The following is a 17,155-nucleotide window of genomic DNA, read 5'->3' as shown; positions in this document are numbered from 1 at the left end:
CTAGGAGTTGACTGGAAGGGGGCACGAGGTGATGGGAATTTCTATAGCTTGAATGGGGTGTTGGTTACTTGGGTTTATGCATTTGTCAAAACTCATCAAATGGTACGCTTAGTATCTATGAATTTCACTATATAAAATTTTACCTCAGTTAAAATCAAAACAGAGATGCTCTACCCAAGTCCAAAATTAACGGAATCAGAATCTGTATGAGGAAGGCCTGTAAGAATACACCTACCACTGAGGAGAAATGCTGGCCCAGATTAATACCAATTTTTTCATCAGCTATCTTTAAATGAGGGACTGGCAAACTCTCCTATAAAGAACTAATCAGTAAATAGTTTAGGCTTTGAGGGTCATATGGTCTCAGCTGGAACTAAACTCAGGCTGCAATGCACCCATGGACAATACGTAAATGAGTGGGCATGGCCATGTGCCAACAAAACCTTATTTTAAAAATGGGCAGCGTGACTGCAGTCAGCCAACCCCTGCTTTACATGGCCATGCTGTAAGGTCCAAATGCACCTCTTCTCAAGACTATTATGAGAGATCCTGGAAAGCCTGAAGAACAGTATTTCAAATTCTGACTGCACTGCTTTCTAGCTTTCTAGACTTGGGATGTATAGACTCAATATCTCCAAACTTCAGTTGCTTCATTTGCAAAATGGGCATAATAGCTATCCCGAAGTACTATGGTAATTAGTGATATATGTATAAAGAAGCTAGCATGGTGCCTGGGACATTTTAGGCTCTTACACATGGTGGCTATCAGTACTGTAGATGTTACAGGTGTCTGAATGTGTTGTTCTAACCCACTGCACTATCTCCATCTACTCAATAGTCAGAAATGTCCTCACAGCCAGCTACCAATGGCCAGCCCCACCTACAGCTGCCTTAGCACAACTATACTCCCCAGATGAGTCCCTTTAATTGAGTCTACTCACCCAAACAAATCCTCTGAGTTTTTGCATCTGCTGTTCCCTTAATCTGGCAAGCCCCCTGACCTCTCCACAGCTAAAAATGCTTCACTCTTAAAGTCCAGGTTATAATCTGTGTCCCATACAAAGTTCCAAACCTTTCCATTCTGCCACCTTCCCTGACCAGACATCCTAGATTGAAATATTTGAGCATTCATCTTCCAGATCACTTAACCTGCACTTATCAATCATTGCTTGTTGTCTACTACAACTCTCTTCAACCTGATTGTAAGTTATTGGAGGGCAGAAATGATGCTTTATACATCTCTGTATTTCTCTTAATGTCTACATATAAACACTCAACATATTTTTGAAGTGACTGATTCACAGATGCTGAAATTCAAGGGACTCAGATTACAGTAATATTTTGCATAAACCTTCTGGGCAAATAAACTGTGAGAACCTACATACCTTTTGTAACAGTTGCTGGAGCAGAGCTGGGGACAACTGTAGTTGGGGCAGCTACAGGCAGAATGGCAGGTGATTTGTTGGTAGAAAATGACTGAACCACTAACAGGCAAAATAAGAGGGGAGGATATAAGAAATACAGAAATTATTTTAATGAAAATGATCTAACTCCTAGATCATAGCCCCACTGTAGTCTACTAGCACAAAAATAATTTCAGTGCAATAGAAATGGCAAGGTCCTTTTAAAAATACTGTGACTGATTGACAAGGTGGGCTCTTTATTAATAGTACCAGAGTAACTGAGCTGTTACCTTCAACCATGGAAATGGGGGCTTGTCACTAAACTAAGAAAATAAAAACCCAATTAACCTGTATTCTCATAAATGCTTAAAATGTGCCCCTCTACTCAACTTTAGAAATGGGCAGCTATTTAGAAGCCAATGGATCATTTGGGTTTTACTTTCTGTCCTCGAGTTGGTGCCAGGGAGCACAGTGACAGCTCAAGGGCAGCTGTACAAGGGAGAGACAGCCATCAACTGATGGACTACGCACTTCCCCACAAGGGAGACCCAGAGACAACCACACCCCAGGGAGAGGTGAAGCACTCACCTTTATTCACAGGCATCAGTATAGTCTGCACACCTCCAGATGTGTTTACACTGAGAGGTTTGAGCTGGCTGGGGATCGTCAGGACAGCCTGCTGGGGATTGGATTGACTGGAGTGAATCTTTAACAATCCTAAAATAAGTCGGAAGATAAGGCCAAGCTGAAGATCAGATGCTTCCTTAAAAGTTCTGGTCCTCTCTAGCATTTATATTTTCTCACAGGAGGACATTCTTAGGACAGGTATCTTTTCAATAAAGAAAGAGCTGGAAGCATGAGGCAATGGATGCAGATTTCTCAATGAAACTATAATATGACACTAATGATTTAGTTTTACCCTGCAAACATAAAGTCATACAAAAATGTCTGGAATAGCAAAAATAAGAGAAAAGTCACTCACAATCTTACTGCAGAGACAACCAGTATCAATATTTTGAGGTAGTTCTTTTCCGTGTCTATTTCCTGTGACAATTTATTTGTTTTGTATATAGATGCAATACGTACAAACTGGATGTAAAATTTTGTACTTTGATTTGGCTAATTGTCATTTTCCTACTTAAAAACCTTCTCTGGCTCTGGACTGCCAGAGAATGTTTCCAAAATTAGTCAAAGGATTCAGAGTCCATTTTAATCTGGTCCTAATTTATCCACATCTCCGCCACACCATCCCTATGCATCTAATACTTCAGTCTGTCCACTCACCATGCCTTATAATCTCTACCTCTGTGCAGCCCTTATTTTTCAAACATCAGCTATTCTCCACCTTTTTTTCTAAAAAAGGGTCATTCTCTCCCACTTTCCCTTAAAGGTAATTTCCATACTCCCATTTCCATTACAAAAGTATTCTAGGCATTCAGAGAGCCAGTAAGAAAATGACAGAGAGTAAAGACAACACAAACATGTTTTAATATTCAAGTACTTAAAAACAGCATCAGAGGCTAAAGATACTTTAAGGCACTGGAATGTAGTTGGTTTGAGCTAAGGAAAGAAATAATCTTAAATACTTTCAAGAACAAAGCCTTAAACAAGAAAATCTTTCTTTGTAATAGATGAATGTTAGAACAGTCAAGTAGTAATTACTGAGATGTGCCCTCAGAGAGCACAACAATGACCTGGTTTCCTCATATTTTTAAAATTCTTATTTTTATCAAAATTCTTATTTTTATCAGTTGAAAAGTAAAAAAAGTGCTAGAAGGCATAAAACTAAAAATAGCCATCCTTTGCTCCAACTCCCTGTCCTCATCTACTTTCCCAGTAGCATCCACTTTTAATCCTTTTGGTCTTTTCATATTTATCTCAGCATTTTTTAAAAGAATGTGTATACTGTAGGCCTTGATTCATTTTGATGTAACTTTTTTTTTTTAACTGAAGTATAGTCAGTTACAATGTGTCAGATCTCTTGTGTATAGCACAATGTTCCAGTCATGCATATAAATAATACGTATATTCGTTTTCATATTCTTTTTTATCAGCGGCCACTATGAGATATTGACTGTAATTCCCCGTGCTATACAGAAGAAATTTGTTTTTTATCTACTTTTTTTGGTATATAGTGGTTAACATTTGCAAATTTCAAACTCCCAAATTTACTCCTTCCCACCCCTTCCCTCCAATAACCATAAGATTGTTTACTATATCTGGGAGTCTGTTTCTGTTTTGTAGATAAGTTCATAGTGTCCTCTTTATTCTTTTTCTTTTTTTTTAGATTCCATATATGTGTGATATCATATGGTATCTTTCTTTCTCTTTCTGGCTTACTTCACTTAGAATGACAATGTCCAGGTCCATCCTGATGTAACACTTTGATGTTACACACTGACTTATTAGGGTAGATAAGCATTTTAAGTAAGACATTTATATCCTCTCTTCCCTCTCTTCCAATACTGTTCTCTATTAATCCAGAGACCATCATGATACTATGATTTCATTTCATTTTCTGGAGTTAATAATTTCCTCCTTTTTCATCTGCTTAGTTCTCTTTCAACATCTTACTAAGTCTTCCCAAATCCTTCAAAAACGGTATAAACCACCCCTTAATACAGTTCTCCACAAAGTCGAACCTCCTAAATAATTTACAGTTTCATTTTTTTATAAGAGTTATCCTTCTTGGGGCTCTCTGATCTGCTCCACTTTGGACTGCTGCTTCCTAGACTGGCTGCAAAGCTGTCCGAGGAGCGTCTTTCACCATCACCCTAGGAATCCCTTTGCCTTCCTTCTATGGTGATCCTATTTTTGTCCTCTTTCTTGGTCTATACCTCCTCACTCCGGTGAAACATGTATTTTAGTTATGTCTTGAGACAGGGTCATAGAAAGTACATTTGAAAAGTTGCCTATTAGAAAATATTCCTACCCTCACACTCAGTAAAGATTCTATAGAATTCTAGACTGAAAGGAATTTTTCCCTAGAATTTTGAAAAACAGTATTCCAGATTCCAGCATTGCTACTGAGAAGGCCAATGATAATGTAATTTCTAAACTTTTCTGCTTATTTTTCTCTCTGACAGCTTTTAAGCTCTCCTCTTTGTCACTGGTGTTCTGATTTCACAAACAAATTGAGCCTCCGTGTGAGCCATCTTACACTCACTGTGCTGGACACTGTGCCTTTTGAACCTGGAAGTTCATGCCCTTCAATTCGGGGATAAACTGTTTTGCTTCTTCGATCATTTCCTTCCCACTATTTTCTGCTTTTTTTCCCTGGAACTCCTTTCAGTCTGATGTTGCCAGGGCCCCCTAATATATCATCAAATTTTCTCTCTTAGTGTCTACTTCTTGGTCTGCTCCCTGCTTCCACTTTGTACTCCATAGTTTAGTCTAAATGCTGTAGCCAGTGATCCTGTTAAAAGGCAGATCATGTTACTCTTTAGCTTAAAATTCCCCCAATAGCTTCCTCTGAAGTAAAAATCAATATTCTTACAATGACCTACAAAGGCCTTATATGATTGGACCCCCACCACGCCGATTGCACCTCCTAGTACTCTTTCTCTAGCTCATTCTGCTCTACTCACAATCATGGCCTTGCTCAAAATAGTTTATAATGCACACAAAAAATTTAATTGAAAAAGGTTATATTATACCTCAATTAAAAAAAAAAGAATCCACATACACACAACTAATGGTCAGTAGGAAGCAGTTTGATTCTCTTACGAAAATATACAGAAAGTTTCAGGCAACTAGAACTTAAAGCAGGGAGACTTCATTTATTGCATGTTAAAAAACATAATCAGACAATCAGAAAAAGGGAGGGCATTCATTTCTTATAAAAGTAATCCCTTCTATTCCTACAATTTCTACTCCAGTGCGGCTAACACAGTGCTTCCAAATAGTCAGTCAGCCGAGAACAAGCACTCCCCATAAAAAACTTGGTTGATTTTAACTGGGAGGTGGAAATCATGGGAAAAACAGATCAGCCTTAATCTTTTGGTCTCTAACTACCCAAAAGGCAAACAAAACACAGGGACTTTGTTTGGGTCATGTAAGGAATGTAGTGATAATAATAACAATAAGAATACCCACAATCTTTACCCAAAGGTACTAAGGTGTGTGTGTACATACTTAAATGTTCATGCGTGTGTGCATATATGTATATGACATATGTATCACACACACACACACATATATATTAGTGATACTCAGTTTTTTTCTGTATACTAGTGCCAGTTGGTAAACTGTTATTAATCTGCACCAAGGCAATATAGACATTAAGAGTATTCAAAAACTTATGTAACAGCTGGACTTTGCTCTGTTATTTGTATTGTATTTTACAGAAGTATCTGTCTATACCGAATTGCAGAAAAACAAAGTTTGAGAAGTAATGCTGCATATTATATCAGTCTCTGGCATCTGGGACAGTACAACGTAATAAAACACATTAATATTTGTGGCAAAACACGAATATTCATATTAAGTAGTCAACAGAGGTCAGACTTTGCCCTAAAATTAGTTATGGGGGAAAACAACAACAAACAAATCTTTGTTTTTCAGTCTTTTGGATTTTAGAATTGCAGATAAGGGAATGTGGCTAACAACGACGATGACGCTAAAATGGTAACAGCAGCAGTTATTCACATAAAGGATACAATATACTAGATGGTATTCTAAGCGTTTATATATATTAACTCATTTAATCCTCTCAACTTTATGAAACGGGTATTAGGCAATCTGGCTCCAGGACCTGTGCTCTGTATAACCCAAAGAAGTAAAAGGTACACTTTTCTGGGACCACTGGGCTAGGCACAGAGATAGCATACATCTTAGCCGACCTCAAGTGTGTCATTCTAACACTACCCAATATAATAAGAACGGTTAAAAATCATGACCTGGAGTCAACAATGTTAATTTATATTTTATATACTTTGTTTATGAAAGTAAAAAGAGATGTCTGATGTTTTACAATGAGTTCCATTCAAAACTGATGATAAATACTCAGAAGAATTCTAGATGGCTAATGTTTTATTATATCATTTAAAAACTGTTATTCGTAGGAGGGGTGTGGCAAGGGTATAGCTCAAGTGGTAGAGTACATGCTTAGCATACACAAGGTCCTGGGTTTCTATCCCCAGTACCTCCTCTAAAAATAAGTAAGTAAAACCTAATTACCTCCCCCCACCAAAACAAACAGACCAAAAAAACTGTTATTCAGTCCATAAAAACATTTCAGACTTAAAAATTTACACATAGATTTTAAAAAAGAGTAATTTATCTAAAAAGCAGCTATATGGAAAATGTTGCTGAGTTAATGACTTTTAACAATTTATTACACAAAATATTGTTTAAGATCTTTCAAAACCACTCTAGCCCAAAGAAGGGAGAGACAAATAACATTATAATACAACTGACCTGATACTGTGGCCTTTCCAGAGATGGGGTTTGGTGTGGACACCAGGGATGTGGCGCTGATGACAGAGGGGGCAGTAGCCTTGCAGGTTCCCATGGTGGCCTGGCTGACACACACTTGTTGCTGCCCGGAAGTTTTCATTACAGAACCTACAGTAGATGATGAACTGGGAGCCGTTCCTTCTGACTGCTAACCACAGGACCAGAAATAACAGAAATTAAGAAGAAAGCACTGTAACTTACTTAGAACAGTGAATGCCACACAGCATACTCAATAAATATTAGCTGTTATTACCTATCAAATGCCATGTCATTTAAAGACTGCTTCTCTAATTTGGTGGTTTAGATTTCACAGACCAGGGTTATTACCACATTAAAAATAATTCATCAACTATTATATCACTTATAAAAGGTTATTTCAACACCTCTCCTCCAAAAACATAGAGGACTTAATCTCATAATGTAAAACTGGAATAATATGAGCTTTATTAAAAACTCAGTATATATTTTACAGTTTGTCACATTATTCAGCAAATATCTACTACTGGACAGACACAGTGTTAAATGCTAGGGCCCAGAGGCAAAAGCTCTCAAGGAGGAGAGGGTGACTGAGCTGTGATGGATGCTGCAGCACAAGTACTACTTCAGCCTAGGGATGGGCAGGGGAGAGTACTGGGAAAAGCTTCATGTAAAAACACTGCACTTTGGGGAAATCTTCAAGATTCAAGACAGGGAAAGGGGGAGATGAAAGGGTGTTTCTTGGCAGAAGTACAATAGCAAGTAGAAAGTCAGAGAGGCATGAAAGAACACTGCATGTTCAAGAAACTGCAAAGTAGAGTGGTATGAGTAGACATTCGAGGAGAAGCAGTAGGTGAAGCCTGAGAATTAGGCAAAATCAGATTATAAGAGTCCTTGGGATGCCAAGACAATTTAAAGGGGAAACAGATTTTTCAACAAATGTTGCTGGGCCAACTGGGTACCTACATACAAAAGAATGAAGTTTGGCCTCCTGTCTCACACCATATACAAAGGCTAACTCAAAATGGACAAAGACCTAAATGTAAGAGCTAAACTAGAAAACTCTTCGAAGAAAACATAGGCTTAAATTTTGTAACTATGGATTAGGTAATGTTTCTTAGCTGTGACACCAAAAGCATAAGCAATAAAAGAGAGAAGAATAGGTAAACTGGACTTAATCAAAATTAAAGTTTTGTGGTTTCAAAGTGAAAAGACAACCCAGAGAGCGGAAGAAAATTTTTGCAAATCTGATGAAACTTTTTATCTAGAATATATAAAGAACTCCTACAACTCAATAATAAAAAGACAATAAATAATTCAACTAAATAATGAGCAAAGGATTTGAATACACATTTCTCCAAAGAGGAAATACAAATAGCCAGTAAGTACATGAAAAGATGCTGAATATCACCAGCTGTCAGGTAAACACAAATCAAAACCACAATGAGATAACACTCCACACCCATCACAATGGCTATAACAACAACAAAAATGGACAAGAACAAGTTCAGCAAGGATGTGGAAAAACTGGAACCCCTCATATTGCTGGGGCAGGGAGAGGGGGTATCTAAAATGGTGCAGCGTATTGGGAAAACAGTCTGGCAGGTCTTCAAAATGTTAAACGTAGTTACTATATGATACAGCAATTCCTTCCTAGGTATATAGCTAAGAAAAATGAAAACATACGATTTACAAAAACTTGTACATAAATGTTCACTGCAGCATTAATCATTATAGTCAAAAGGGGGAAATTACCCAAAAGTCCATCAATCGATGAATGGATAAACAAAATGTGGTATATCCATAACACTGACTTATCATTCAGCTATAAAAAGGAATGAAGTACTGATATATGCTACAACGTGGATGAACCTTGAAAATATTGTATTAAATATAAATACTGTGGCAGAAGCAGCCAGTCACAAGAAAGTAGATTAGCAGTTACCTAAGATGGGGGGAGGGAGGAAGGGAATGGGGAGTGACTACTATTGGGTACTGAGTTTCTTTTTGGATTAAAAAAAAATTCAAGAATTATATAGTGGTGATGGTTGCACAACTTTGAGAATATGACAAAACCCACTGAACTGTACACTTTAACCTGGTGAATTTTATGGTATTTGAATTAATTTCAATTTTTTAAAAAAGAGCAATATGGCCCAACATTAAGTGTGCCTGCTGAATATTAGCTTTTCACTACTTTTATGCCCCAATATGATTTTCTACTATCATGCTACTTCTCACCTGTTGGGCAGGACCATTTGCTGAGAGGGCCACAGCTGGGGAAGTGGCAGTTGTGATAACCCCTCCTGCTACTCTCAGCATTGTGGTTCCAGGCTTTGAGAGCTGTGAGGTGGCTGGCACAGACTTTAATGTGCTATCAGATATTTTCATCAGAGATGCCTGTCCCCCAGCGGCTGCCTGCAGAAACAAAATGGGTTGGAGTAATAATGTTACCCAGGCTAATAAGCAAAATTCATTACTTACCTATATATGTCCCCCAAACAGAGCATCCCCCAAAACAGTCTTGCTAAATGAAACTATATGAAGTATTTGTGCACTTTCCAACAAGCTCTCAAGTTTATGACTTTTTAATACAAATGTTTCTTTACCCGTGATGTAGAATAAGCAAATGAATGCATTTGCAAGTCACTATTTGGCAGTTATGTCTTCAAAGATACCAAGCATTTGTTATTACAATAACTGAGTCCAAAGTGCTTTTAAATGTACACATAATCTTTAGACATGAAAACCTAACCAAGGGCCAGATTTAAATGGTAAGTTAATGGTGCTTTAGGCTAGTAGTACAGGTTTAGCATTTTAGTACCAGAGAACCATTTAACAAATTATATTTTAGTGGTCTAAGTCAAGGCACAGCAAACTTTTTCTGTAAATGGCACGAGTAAGCATTTTTGGCTTTGCAGGCTGGCACTCTATTGCATGAGAAGTCACGATTAGAATCCAGTAGAAGCCATGGCATTAATTTGTATTGGTGTCTCATGCAAATTAAAACCACAATGAGGTATCACTTCATACTCACAAACATGGTTAGAATTAAAAAGAATGATGACCCTCCATGTTGGTAAGGATATAAAGTAACTGGAACTCTCCCACATTACTTAAGGGAGAATCAATGGTACCACCACTTAGCAAAATCATTTGTCAGTTTCTTATAAAGTTGCTTATAAACATACACTTACCCTATGACCTAGCTATTCTACTGTACAATTTATACAAGAATGTTCATAACAGCATCTTTCATAAGTCAAAAACTGAAATCCCCAAGTGTCCATCAAAAGAATAGTCATACAACAAAACATTACTCAAGAATAAAAAAGAATAAACAATTGATACACATACGGAAAAATCTCAAAAACATGTTCAACAACAGAAGTTAACATAAAAGGTTATATACTATATAATTTTATTGATAGAGACCTAGAACAGACAAAAGCTAATCTTGGTTACAGAAACAGAAAAATGGTGACAGAAAAAAACTGGAAAGAGAAATGAAGGTATGTTTTAGAGTGATGGAAATGTTCTATACCTTGACTGGGATAGTGCTTGCATGAGCATATATATTTGTCAAGACTCATTGAGCAATCCACTTCTAATCTGTGCATTATTCTATATAAATTTTACCTTAAAAGGCAACAGTAAATGTCTCAGCTATGGCAGCACAGAAAGTAAGTCACTGCTCTGGCTGCAACATAAGTAGGTTGGGAATATTGGCTAAGATTTTAAAGAACTACCTAAAGAATTGTGAGGCCTTATACCTGTTTGAAATAGCTAAGAGCATTTGACCAAGGGGAAATTCGTACTGAAGGAAACCAAATGCTGGTTAATTTGAAAAGATCAATAAAAACTGATAAACCTCTAGCTAGGCTGATCAAGGAAAAAAGAGAAGACACATAATTACCAAAATCAAGGATGAAAAAGGGGACATCACTAAAGATTCTACAGACATTAAAAGGGAATATTAATAATTAATAAGAGAAAATTATGTATAAGTTTATGCCAAGAAATTTGACTTACCTGTAATGAACATATTCCTTCAAAGATATGAACTACCAAATCTCCCTCAAGACAAAATAAATAACCTGAATAGTCCTGTATCTATGAAATAAATTGAAACTGTAATTAAAGACCTTCCCAATTAGGAAAACTCCAGGCCATTATGGCTTCACTGGTGTTCTCTAAATAGTTAAGGAAGAAATAATACCAAGTCGACATAAACTCTTTTCAAAAAAGTGAAGATGGAAAAGTTTCCAATTCATTTTATGAGGCCAGAATTACTCTGATACCAAAACCAGACAGAAATTACAAAGAAAACTACTGACCATATAATATCCCTTGCAAAAATTCTAAACAAAATTTTACCAAATTAAATCCAATAATACATTAAAAGAGAATAACATATCACAACCAAATAAGAGTTTATTCCAGGAATGCAGGGTTGGTTTAACATTTTAAAAATTCAATGTAATTCACCATATTAACCAAAAAAAATACCGTATGATCCTCTCAACAGACACAGAAAAAGCTTTAGACAAAAATCTAATATTCACTCATGCTTTGAGAACCGCTGATCTACATATAGCCATAAAAAGTGTAGTTTGTTGATAACGGTATCATACTATCTTAACCTTCTATACCTTGTTTGTTTCATTTGGCAAGTTTTTGAGATTTAGCTATAGATTCTCCTAAAGATGATTATGATATTCTTCACAACCTAGTTGAAATTCCCCATCATTATTCTTTGGCTTATACTAAAGAAGCTGTAGAAATAGTAAACATTTACTTAGTATATGGATACTGTGACTGAAATCACCTATTACATTATTCAGAATCTCCTATATGAAGTCCCTCCAGAGACTTTTTAGAATGAAGTGTCAAGAAAATCTTTGTTTCTCCTAAGAAAATATTATGCAGTTATTTTTTTTCCTCTCACAAATAGTACAAATTTTATAAATGATCATTCTTCTCATTTTGCTTTGGCAAATTTTATTAAATATATAGGGCATTACTGTTTGCACATCTAAATAACTTTCTGGTCTTAACTTCTCATTCTACTTGTATTTTCCCAAATCTTAAGATTTTATTCTTATTTTTCTATACTATTTTATTGCTTATTTTCTTATGTAACCATAATTTCTTTTTGGAAAGAGATAAGCTATAAATATTTAAATAATGCCATAACTACCACATACTTGGGTGTGTGTGTGTGTGTGTGTGTGTTTGTATGTATTTACCTGGGTAAACAAAGTAGTTTTTTGTCCAGATATGACTTTTAATGTTTGCTGTCCTTGTGCAGATGACGTGCCGACTCCCAGTGCTCCTTGGACCACTGACCCCGTAGTCAGCTGTTTTCCAGATGTTTGGGGTGATGGCTGGCCAACTAAAAAAGTGCCCTAAGTTACAAACAAAGACCTAATTAGTAGTTTGTTAAGTTCAAATGACTTGTTCTGATCCTCTAAATCACAAGGTCCCATATTACATGTTAAAATCCTCCCCTTCAACTCTGCAACTCAATGAAAATAATGGAAGAGAACAGCTCTGCTCTTAGTGTCACTACTCATAGTTATACCCCCACTTCTCAAACTTTGCACTGTTGTTACAGAGCAGGCTGTTAGAAACTCAAATTTTACAATCTAGTCCTCATAGCTGGATTTAATCTTTCAGACTGATAACTATCCACTCTTCTCACTAAGAACATCTGGAACCAAAATTCCATTACCTTCCTTAGAAAGGAGCTAAGACTCTAGCGACCAGGGGAAAGAAGGCAGAAACCTGTTCCTAACCTTGAATCCAACCTACCTCCAAATACCATAACTTGATACTATCTCTGTGGTTACTTCTGTCTAGGAGGAAACTTTCACCAGCACATTAACACTATTTCAAATCCATGAAAGGCAACAGCATAGCAAAAATCTCTCAGAAAGATCTGTTTAAAAAACCCTATCACTAGCTTAGCAGAGAAATCTTCGATGAGTTACGTAAGTCTTTCTGAATCTCCAGTCTCCTTGCTTTTCTCTCAAAACAAAGCAAGGCCAGAATAATACAGATTTCTAACATGGTTCAAATGTTAGTACTGACCCCCTGATCCTAGAGATGTAAAGGTAAATCCACCATAATTCAAGGCAGTTATTAAATAACTAAATGATTTAAACGATACCAGTCACAAATGACCAGACCTGAGGGGTCTGCTTGAGGATGTAAGATGTGTATGTCAGGTGCTGGGATATCCCCCCAGGGCCAGCAGGGCTTTGGGCTCCTCCTGTTCCTCCTCCTCCTCCACTGCCACCACCACTGCCGCCACCACCACCACTGCCTCCTCCACCACTGGCAGCTGAACCAGACTGGAGGTCTGAAAATACAACGAATGACAGCACCATCATTAAAAGTATTAAGACTTAACTGAAAAGACAGATGAGTCCAGAGAGATGTTTCCTTCACAGCACCATCCCTTCCCTTTCTTTTCCTCCTTTTTTGTACTACACCTGGTTTGTGACGAGAGAGGACTTCCTAGTGCCGAAGACTGAAATGTATTTACTTTCGACTAAATGACAGTTGACTAGTTCAGCTCTGAGTACTATAATGAAGAACTTATCTTTGACAAGTGTTTTGGCTTAACTGTAGGACATCAAGAGAGAGTCGATACATTTTCTAATCAAGTGTTGATTTTAATCAACATTTAAAATGCTCAGAGAAATGCTCCCAAACTTTTTGGCATCTGATTCAATTTCACTGAAACTACTGAATTTAGAGTAATCTTACAGTACTCTCTCTTTTCTGTCTCCCTGTGCTCTGGAAAAAACTAAGACTTTCTTCGTATTTATATTAACTCCAGGGTCCCATTCTTCTTCACTTTTCAAATTCCACTTTAAAACCTTTGGACCCTTCCTTTGCTTTTTTGGTGACATACATAAACTAAAATCTAAGTAGCTCTCTGGATGAATTTTGGAATACTTATATTGTCTTTGTCTTACATACCTAAATTTCTGGCACACCACTGCTCAGGTATGAGGAAAAAATACCTGAGGGAAAGTGTGGAAATCACCCATTATAGTCCGTAAACAACATGGTGACTAGCTTTTGAAACAGAGTCCCTGTAAAACCAAGTTCCCCTGCCAAGTTTTAGCAATCTCTCTATCCAAAACTTTATTCCCTTTCCTGTCCCCTCTGACCTGTACTAAATGAACATTAGTCAACCAGAGTCAGATGACTAAAATTGCTGTTGTTTACATTAATGTACTAAAACTGCTATTGTCGATAACATTGCTATTGTTTCTCCAAGGCAAGATGAGCTAAACAGACCCTTGAACCATGGACCACACCTGGTCAGAGAATCATAAACCAGAGACATCCTGACTCCTGAAACTATGATTAAGAAATGTCACAGGATGATGACTAATCCTAGTTTCTTTGTTCTTTCCCTTCAAAATACCCCTAACTGAAAGACCAAGCTGGAGTTGATCTGAGGCTTATCTCCCACTCCCTTGCTTCGTGTCCTGCAATAAACCCTTACTTTGCTGCAAACTCCCACTGTCAGAAATTGGCCCAAGACATAGAGACAACCTAAATGTCCATCGACAGGTAACTGGATAAAAAAGCTGTGGTATATTTATACAATGGAATACTACTCAGCCATAGAATAATGCCATTTGCAGCAACATGGATGTCCCTGGAGAATGTCATTTTAAGTGAAGTAAGCCAGAAAGAGAAAGAAAAATACCGTATGATTATCACTCATAGGTGGAATCTTAAAAAAAAAAGACAAATGAACTTATATATAAAATAGAAAGAGACTCACAGACATAGAATACAGATTTGTGGTTGCCAGCGGGCAGAGGGGTGGGAAAGGATAAATTGGGAGTTCAAGATTTGCAGATACTGACTGGTATATATAAAATAGATAAACAAGTTTATACTGTATAGCACAGGGAAATACATTCAATAACTTGTAGTAGGTCACAGTGAAAAAGAATGTATATGTATATTCAAGTATGACTGAAGAATTGTGCTGTATACCAGAAACTGACACAACATTGTAAACTGACTATATCTCAATAAAAAAAAAAAAAAGAAAGAAATTGGCTTTCTGTTCCATGGGCACATGAGCCCTTGTTCAGTTACAACTGCAACTGTGTTTTGGCAAGAGTGGCTAATTTCTTTTTTTTTTTTAATTTTATTTTATTGAGTTATAGTCAGTTTACAATGTTGTGTCGATTTCTAGTGCACAGCACATTTTTTCAGTCATACACAAGAGTGGCTAATTTCTAATGAACCTGACTGCTGTATCAATTATACTCCTGATTCAGATGGAAATAATTCCTCTTACCCTTTCCTTTTCAACACTACCCAAACTGTTTCTGTCTATATGTCAAAGCAAAAGTTTGGATAAGTCTAGATAAACCACCTAATTTCCTTGGGGCTTTAAATACACTACACGAAGGCTGAGCATATATTTCTCTTGCCATCTTCAAACCTAGCAAATGAAAGACGCACATCTAAATAATGGCAAGCAGAGACACTTGATTCCAACCCTATTCCCATCTCCTTCAAAATAAAAATAGGCATCCAGCCACCTTCTCCCCAGGTGTCCCCAGTTTCCACTGAAACGCAGAACTCCTTTTTATTTCCAGCTCACACAGACAGCTTTCTCCCAACACAGCCTCAAAAGCCACACCTCTCCTAAGACTATGATAATTTAACTAGAAGTGGTTTTAAATAATGTGTATGTTTTAAATCCATTTGGGCAAATGCTACCATTATACCATGAAATATCTATGAAAATGCTTCCTGAAACAGGTAAGAACTGCCCATCAGGTGGAAGAGATGAACATACCCAGAGACCCAAGAACCAAAAGATTTAATGATGGACTAACTAGCATTGTTGGTAGCCCGCAGAATGGCGCCTTGAGGGATCAGCAGCAGTTTTCCTTTTCCTGAAGGGTTCTTGCTGTTTGTAGTAAGGTAGAGTTTAGTGCCAGGAGGCAAATTCGCCAGGTTGGCCAAATTAGTGGCTGGTAGCTGCAACGTTGCCATTACTAAAATGATAAAGGGAATAAAGGAAAAAATAAAGAAGAAGAAGAAAAACTGTAAGATAAGTTGAAACTGAGGGCAATGCTATCTCTAAAATAAAACACACACAAAATAATAAAATACTTTTTCAAAAATACTAGCATATAATAGACTGTAAAGTTTGCTTCCTAGATGCACTAGGCTTTAAAGGCTGATACTCTAAATCACCTTGCTAATTTAAAATTTTACATACTAGAAGAACCTGCTACAAACTATGAAGAAATTTATATCTGTATATAAATAGGATAACCATATGTCCTGGTTCGCCCCAAACAGTTACAATTTATACCTATGCCCCATTGTAATTATTAATAGTGACTCTTTTTACTCTCAAAAGGACTGTGGTTTAGACAATCAATGAAATAATCACCCTCTCTATGGATAAATACATGTTTCCCTCCCACTTATTTAAAGCCCCTTTATGGTCAATTTCCAATAATCGATGAATCTACTGATTCAAAATAAGACTTCTAGCCTCCCTCACTTTCTAAGAACTAAAAAATGCTAGCATCAACAAGTGGCACATATACCATGAAACTGTAATTCATCTTTTAAGGTCTCACCTATGTCAAAGAGTATGTGCCCACCCCTTAGAATTTACTTCTCGATGCACATGGCTGTAAAACCTCTAAACATGAGAACTTTGTGCAGTTACTGTGAATTCAAATCTCCATGAAATGAAGCCTATTAGAACCACGTGAGTTGCCATGGACAGGACTCTCAGCCCCCTCCCACCTGCTGGACTATATGTGCATTATCTGTGCAAAGTTTTGGGAAGCAGGAAGCCTGGAAGCTGACCCCAGATATCAGGGACTCACACTAACCTGAGTGCCATCCCTTTCCATTATGACCAGAACTAATCCCACAGTACCCTACTGTGCATCGCAGCCACACCAGAAGTACAAACCTCTCTGCCACCCGCTACTGGGAGTCCCATCTCCACAAGGCTAACAGTCCCTGATCTGAACACACCTCCTCATCCCTTCCTCCTTCCCTCACTTTCACCACGCCCCCTAGGAATTCCTGCTGTGATCATTTCGCCCTCCAGAACCTCAACCTCCTTGAACACTATCTCTTTTTGTGGTAATTAAATCTGTTAGTCCTTTGAAGATAAGACTTTCCCAGTAGCCCCTTAGCTAGGGGCTATTTTCTATCTTACCTCAATATCTTAGGGCCAGGGCCAGGAGAGGAGCCTTCCTGCTCCCCAGTTTAGCTTTCAGACCATTATCACACCTCAC

General features: G+C 37.4%; 1 protein-coding gene across 5 annotated transcripts in view; it reads right to left on the bottom strand.

The window, feature by feature from the left end:
• The window catches only part of YEATS2 (YEATS domain containing 2), a 92,143-nt gene that overhangs the window by 13,260 nt on the left and 61,728 nt on the right, over positions 1-17,155 (bottom strand). For 4 of the 5 annotated variants that reach the window (XM_031452141.2, XM_064493276.1, XM_031452125.2 and 1 more), the window contains 7 exons: positions 15,722-15,883; positions 13,028-13,200; positions 12,086-12,244; positions 9,078-9,254; positions 6,822-7,008; positions 1,992-2,120; positions 1,386-1,484 (listed from right to left, as the gene is read on the bottom strand). In XM_031452141.2, the coding sequence (XP_031308001.1) occupies positions 1,386-1,484; positions 1,992-2,120; positions 6,822-7,008; positions 9,078-9,254; positions 12,086-12,244; positions 13,028-13,200; positions 15,722-15,883 (1,086 nt within the window). The remainder of the gene's footprint in view (positions 1-1,385; positions 1,485-1,991; positions 2,121-6,821; positions 7,009-9,077; positions 9,255-12,085; positions 12,245-13,027; positions 13,201-15,721; positions 15,884-17,155) is intronic. The other variant, XR_010383715.1, reaches the window with a different exon arrangement.

The sequence above is a fragment of the Camelus dromedarius genome, chromosome 2 (assembly GCF_036321535.1).
Source record: "Camelus dromedarius isolate mCamDro1 chromosome 2, mCamDro1.pat, whole genome shotgun sequence".
In the NCBI taxonomy this organism is placed as follows: domain Eukaryota; kingdom Metazoa; phylum Chordata; class Mammalia; order Artiodactyla; family Camelidae; genus Camelus; species Camelus dromedarius.
Note: the sequence above shows the minus strand (reverse complement) of the source record. Positions and strands in the feature narration are given on the sequence as shown.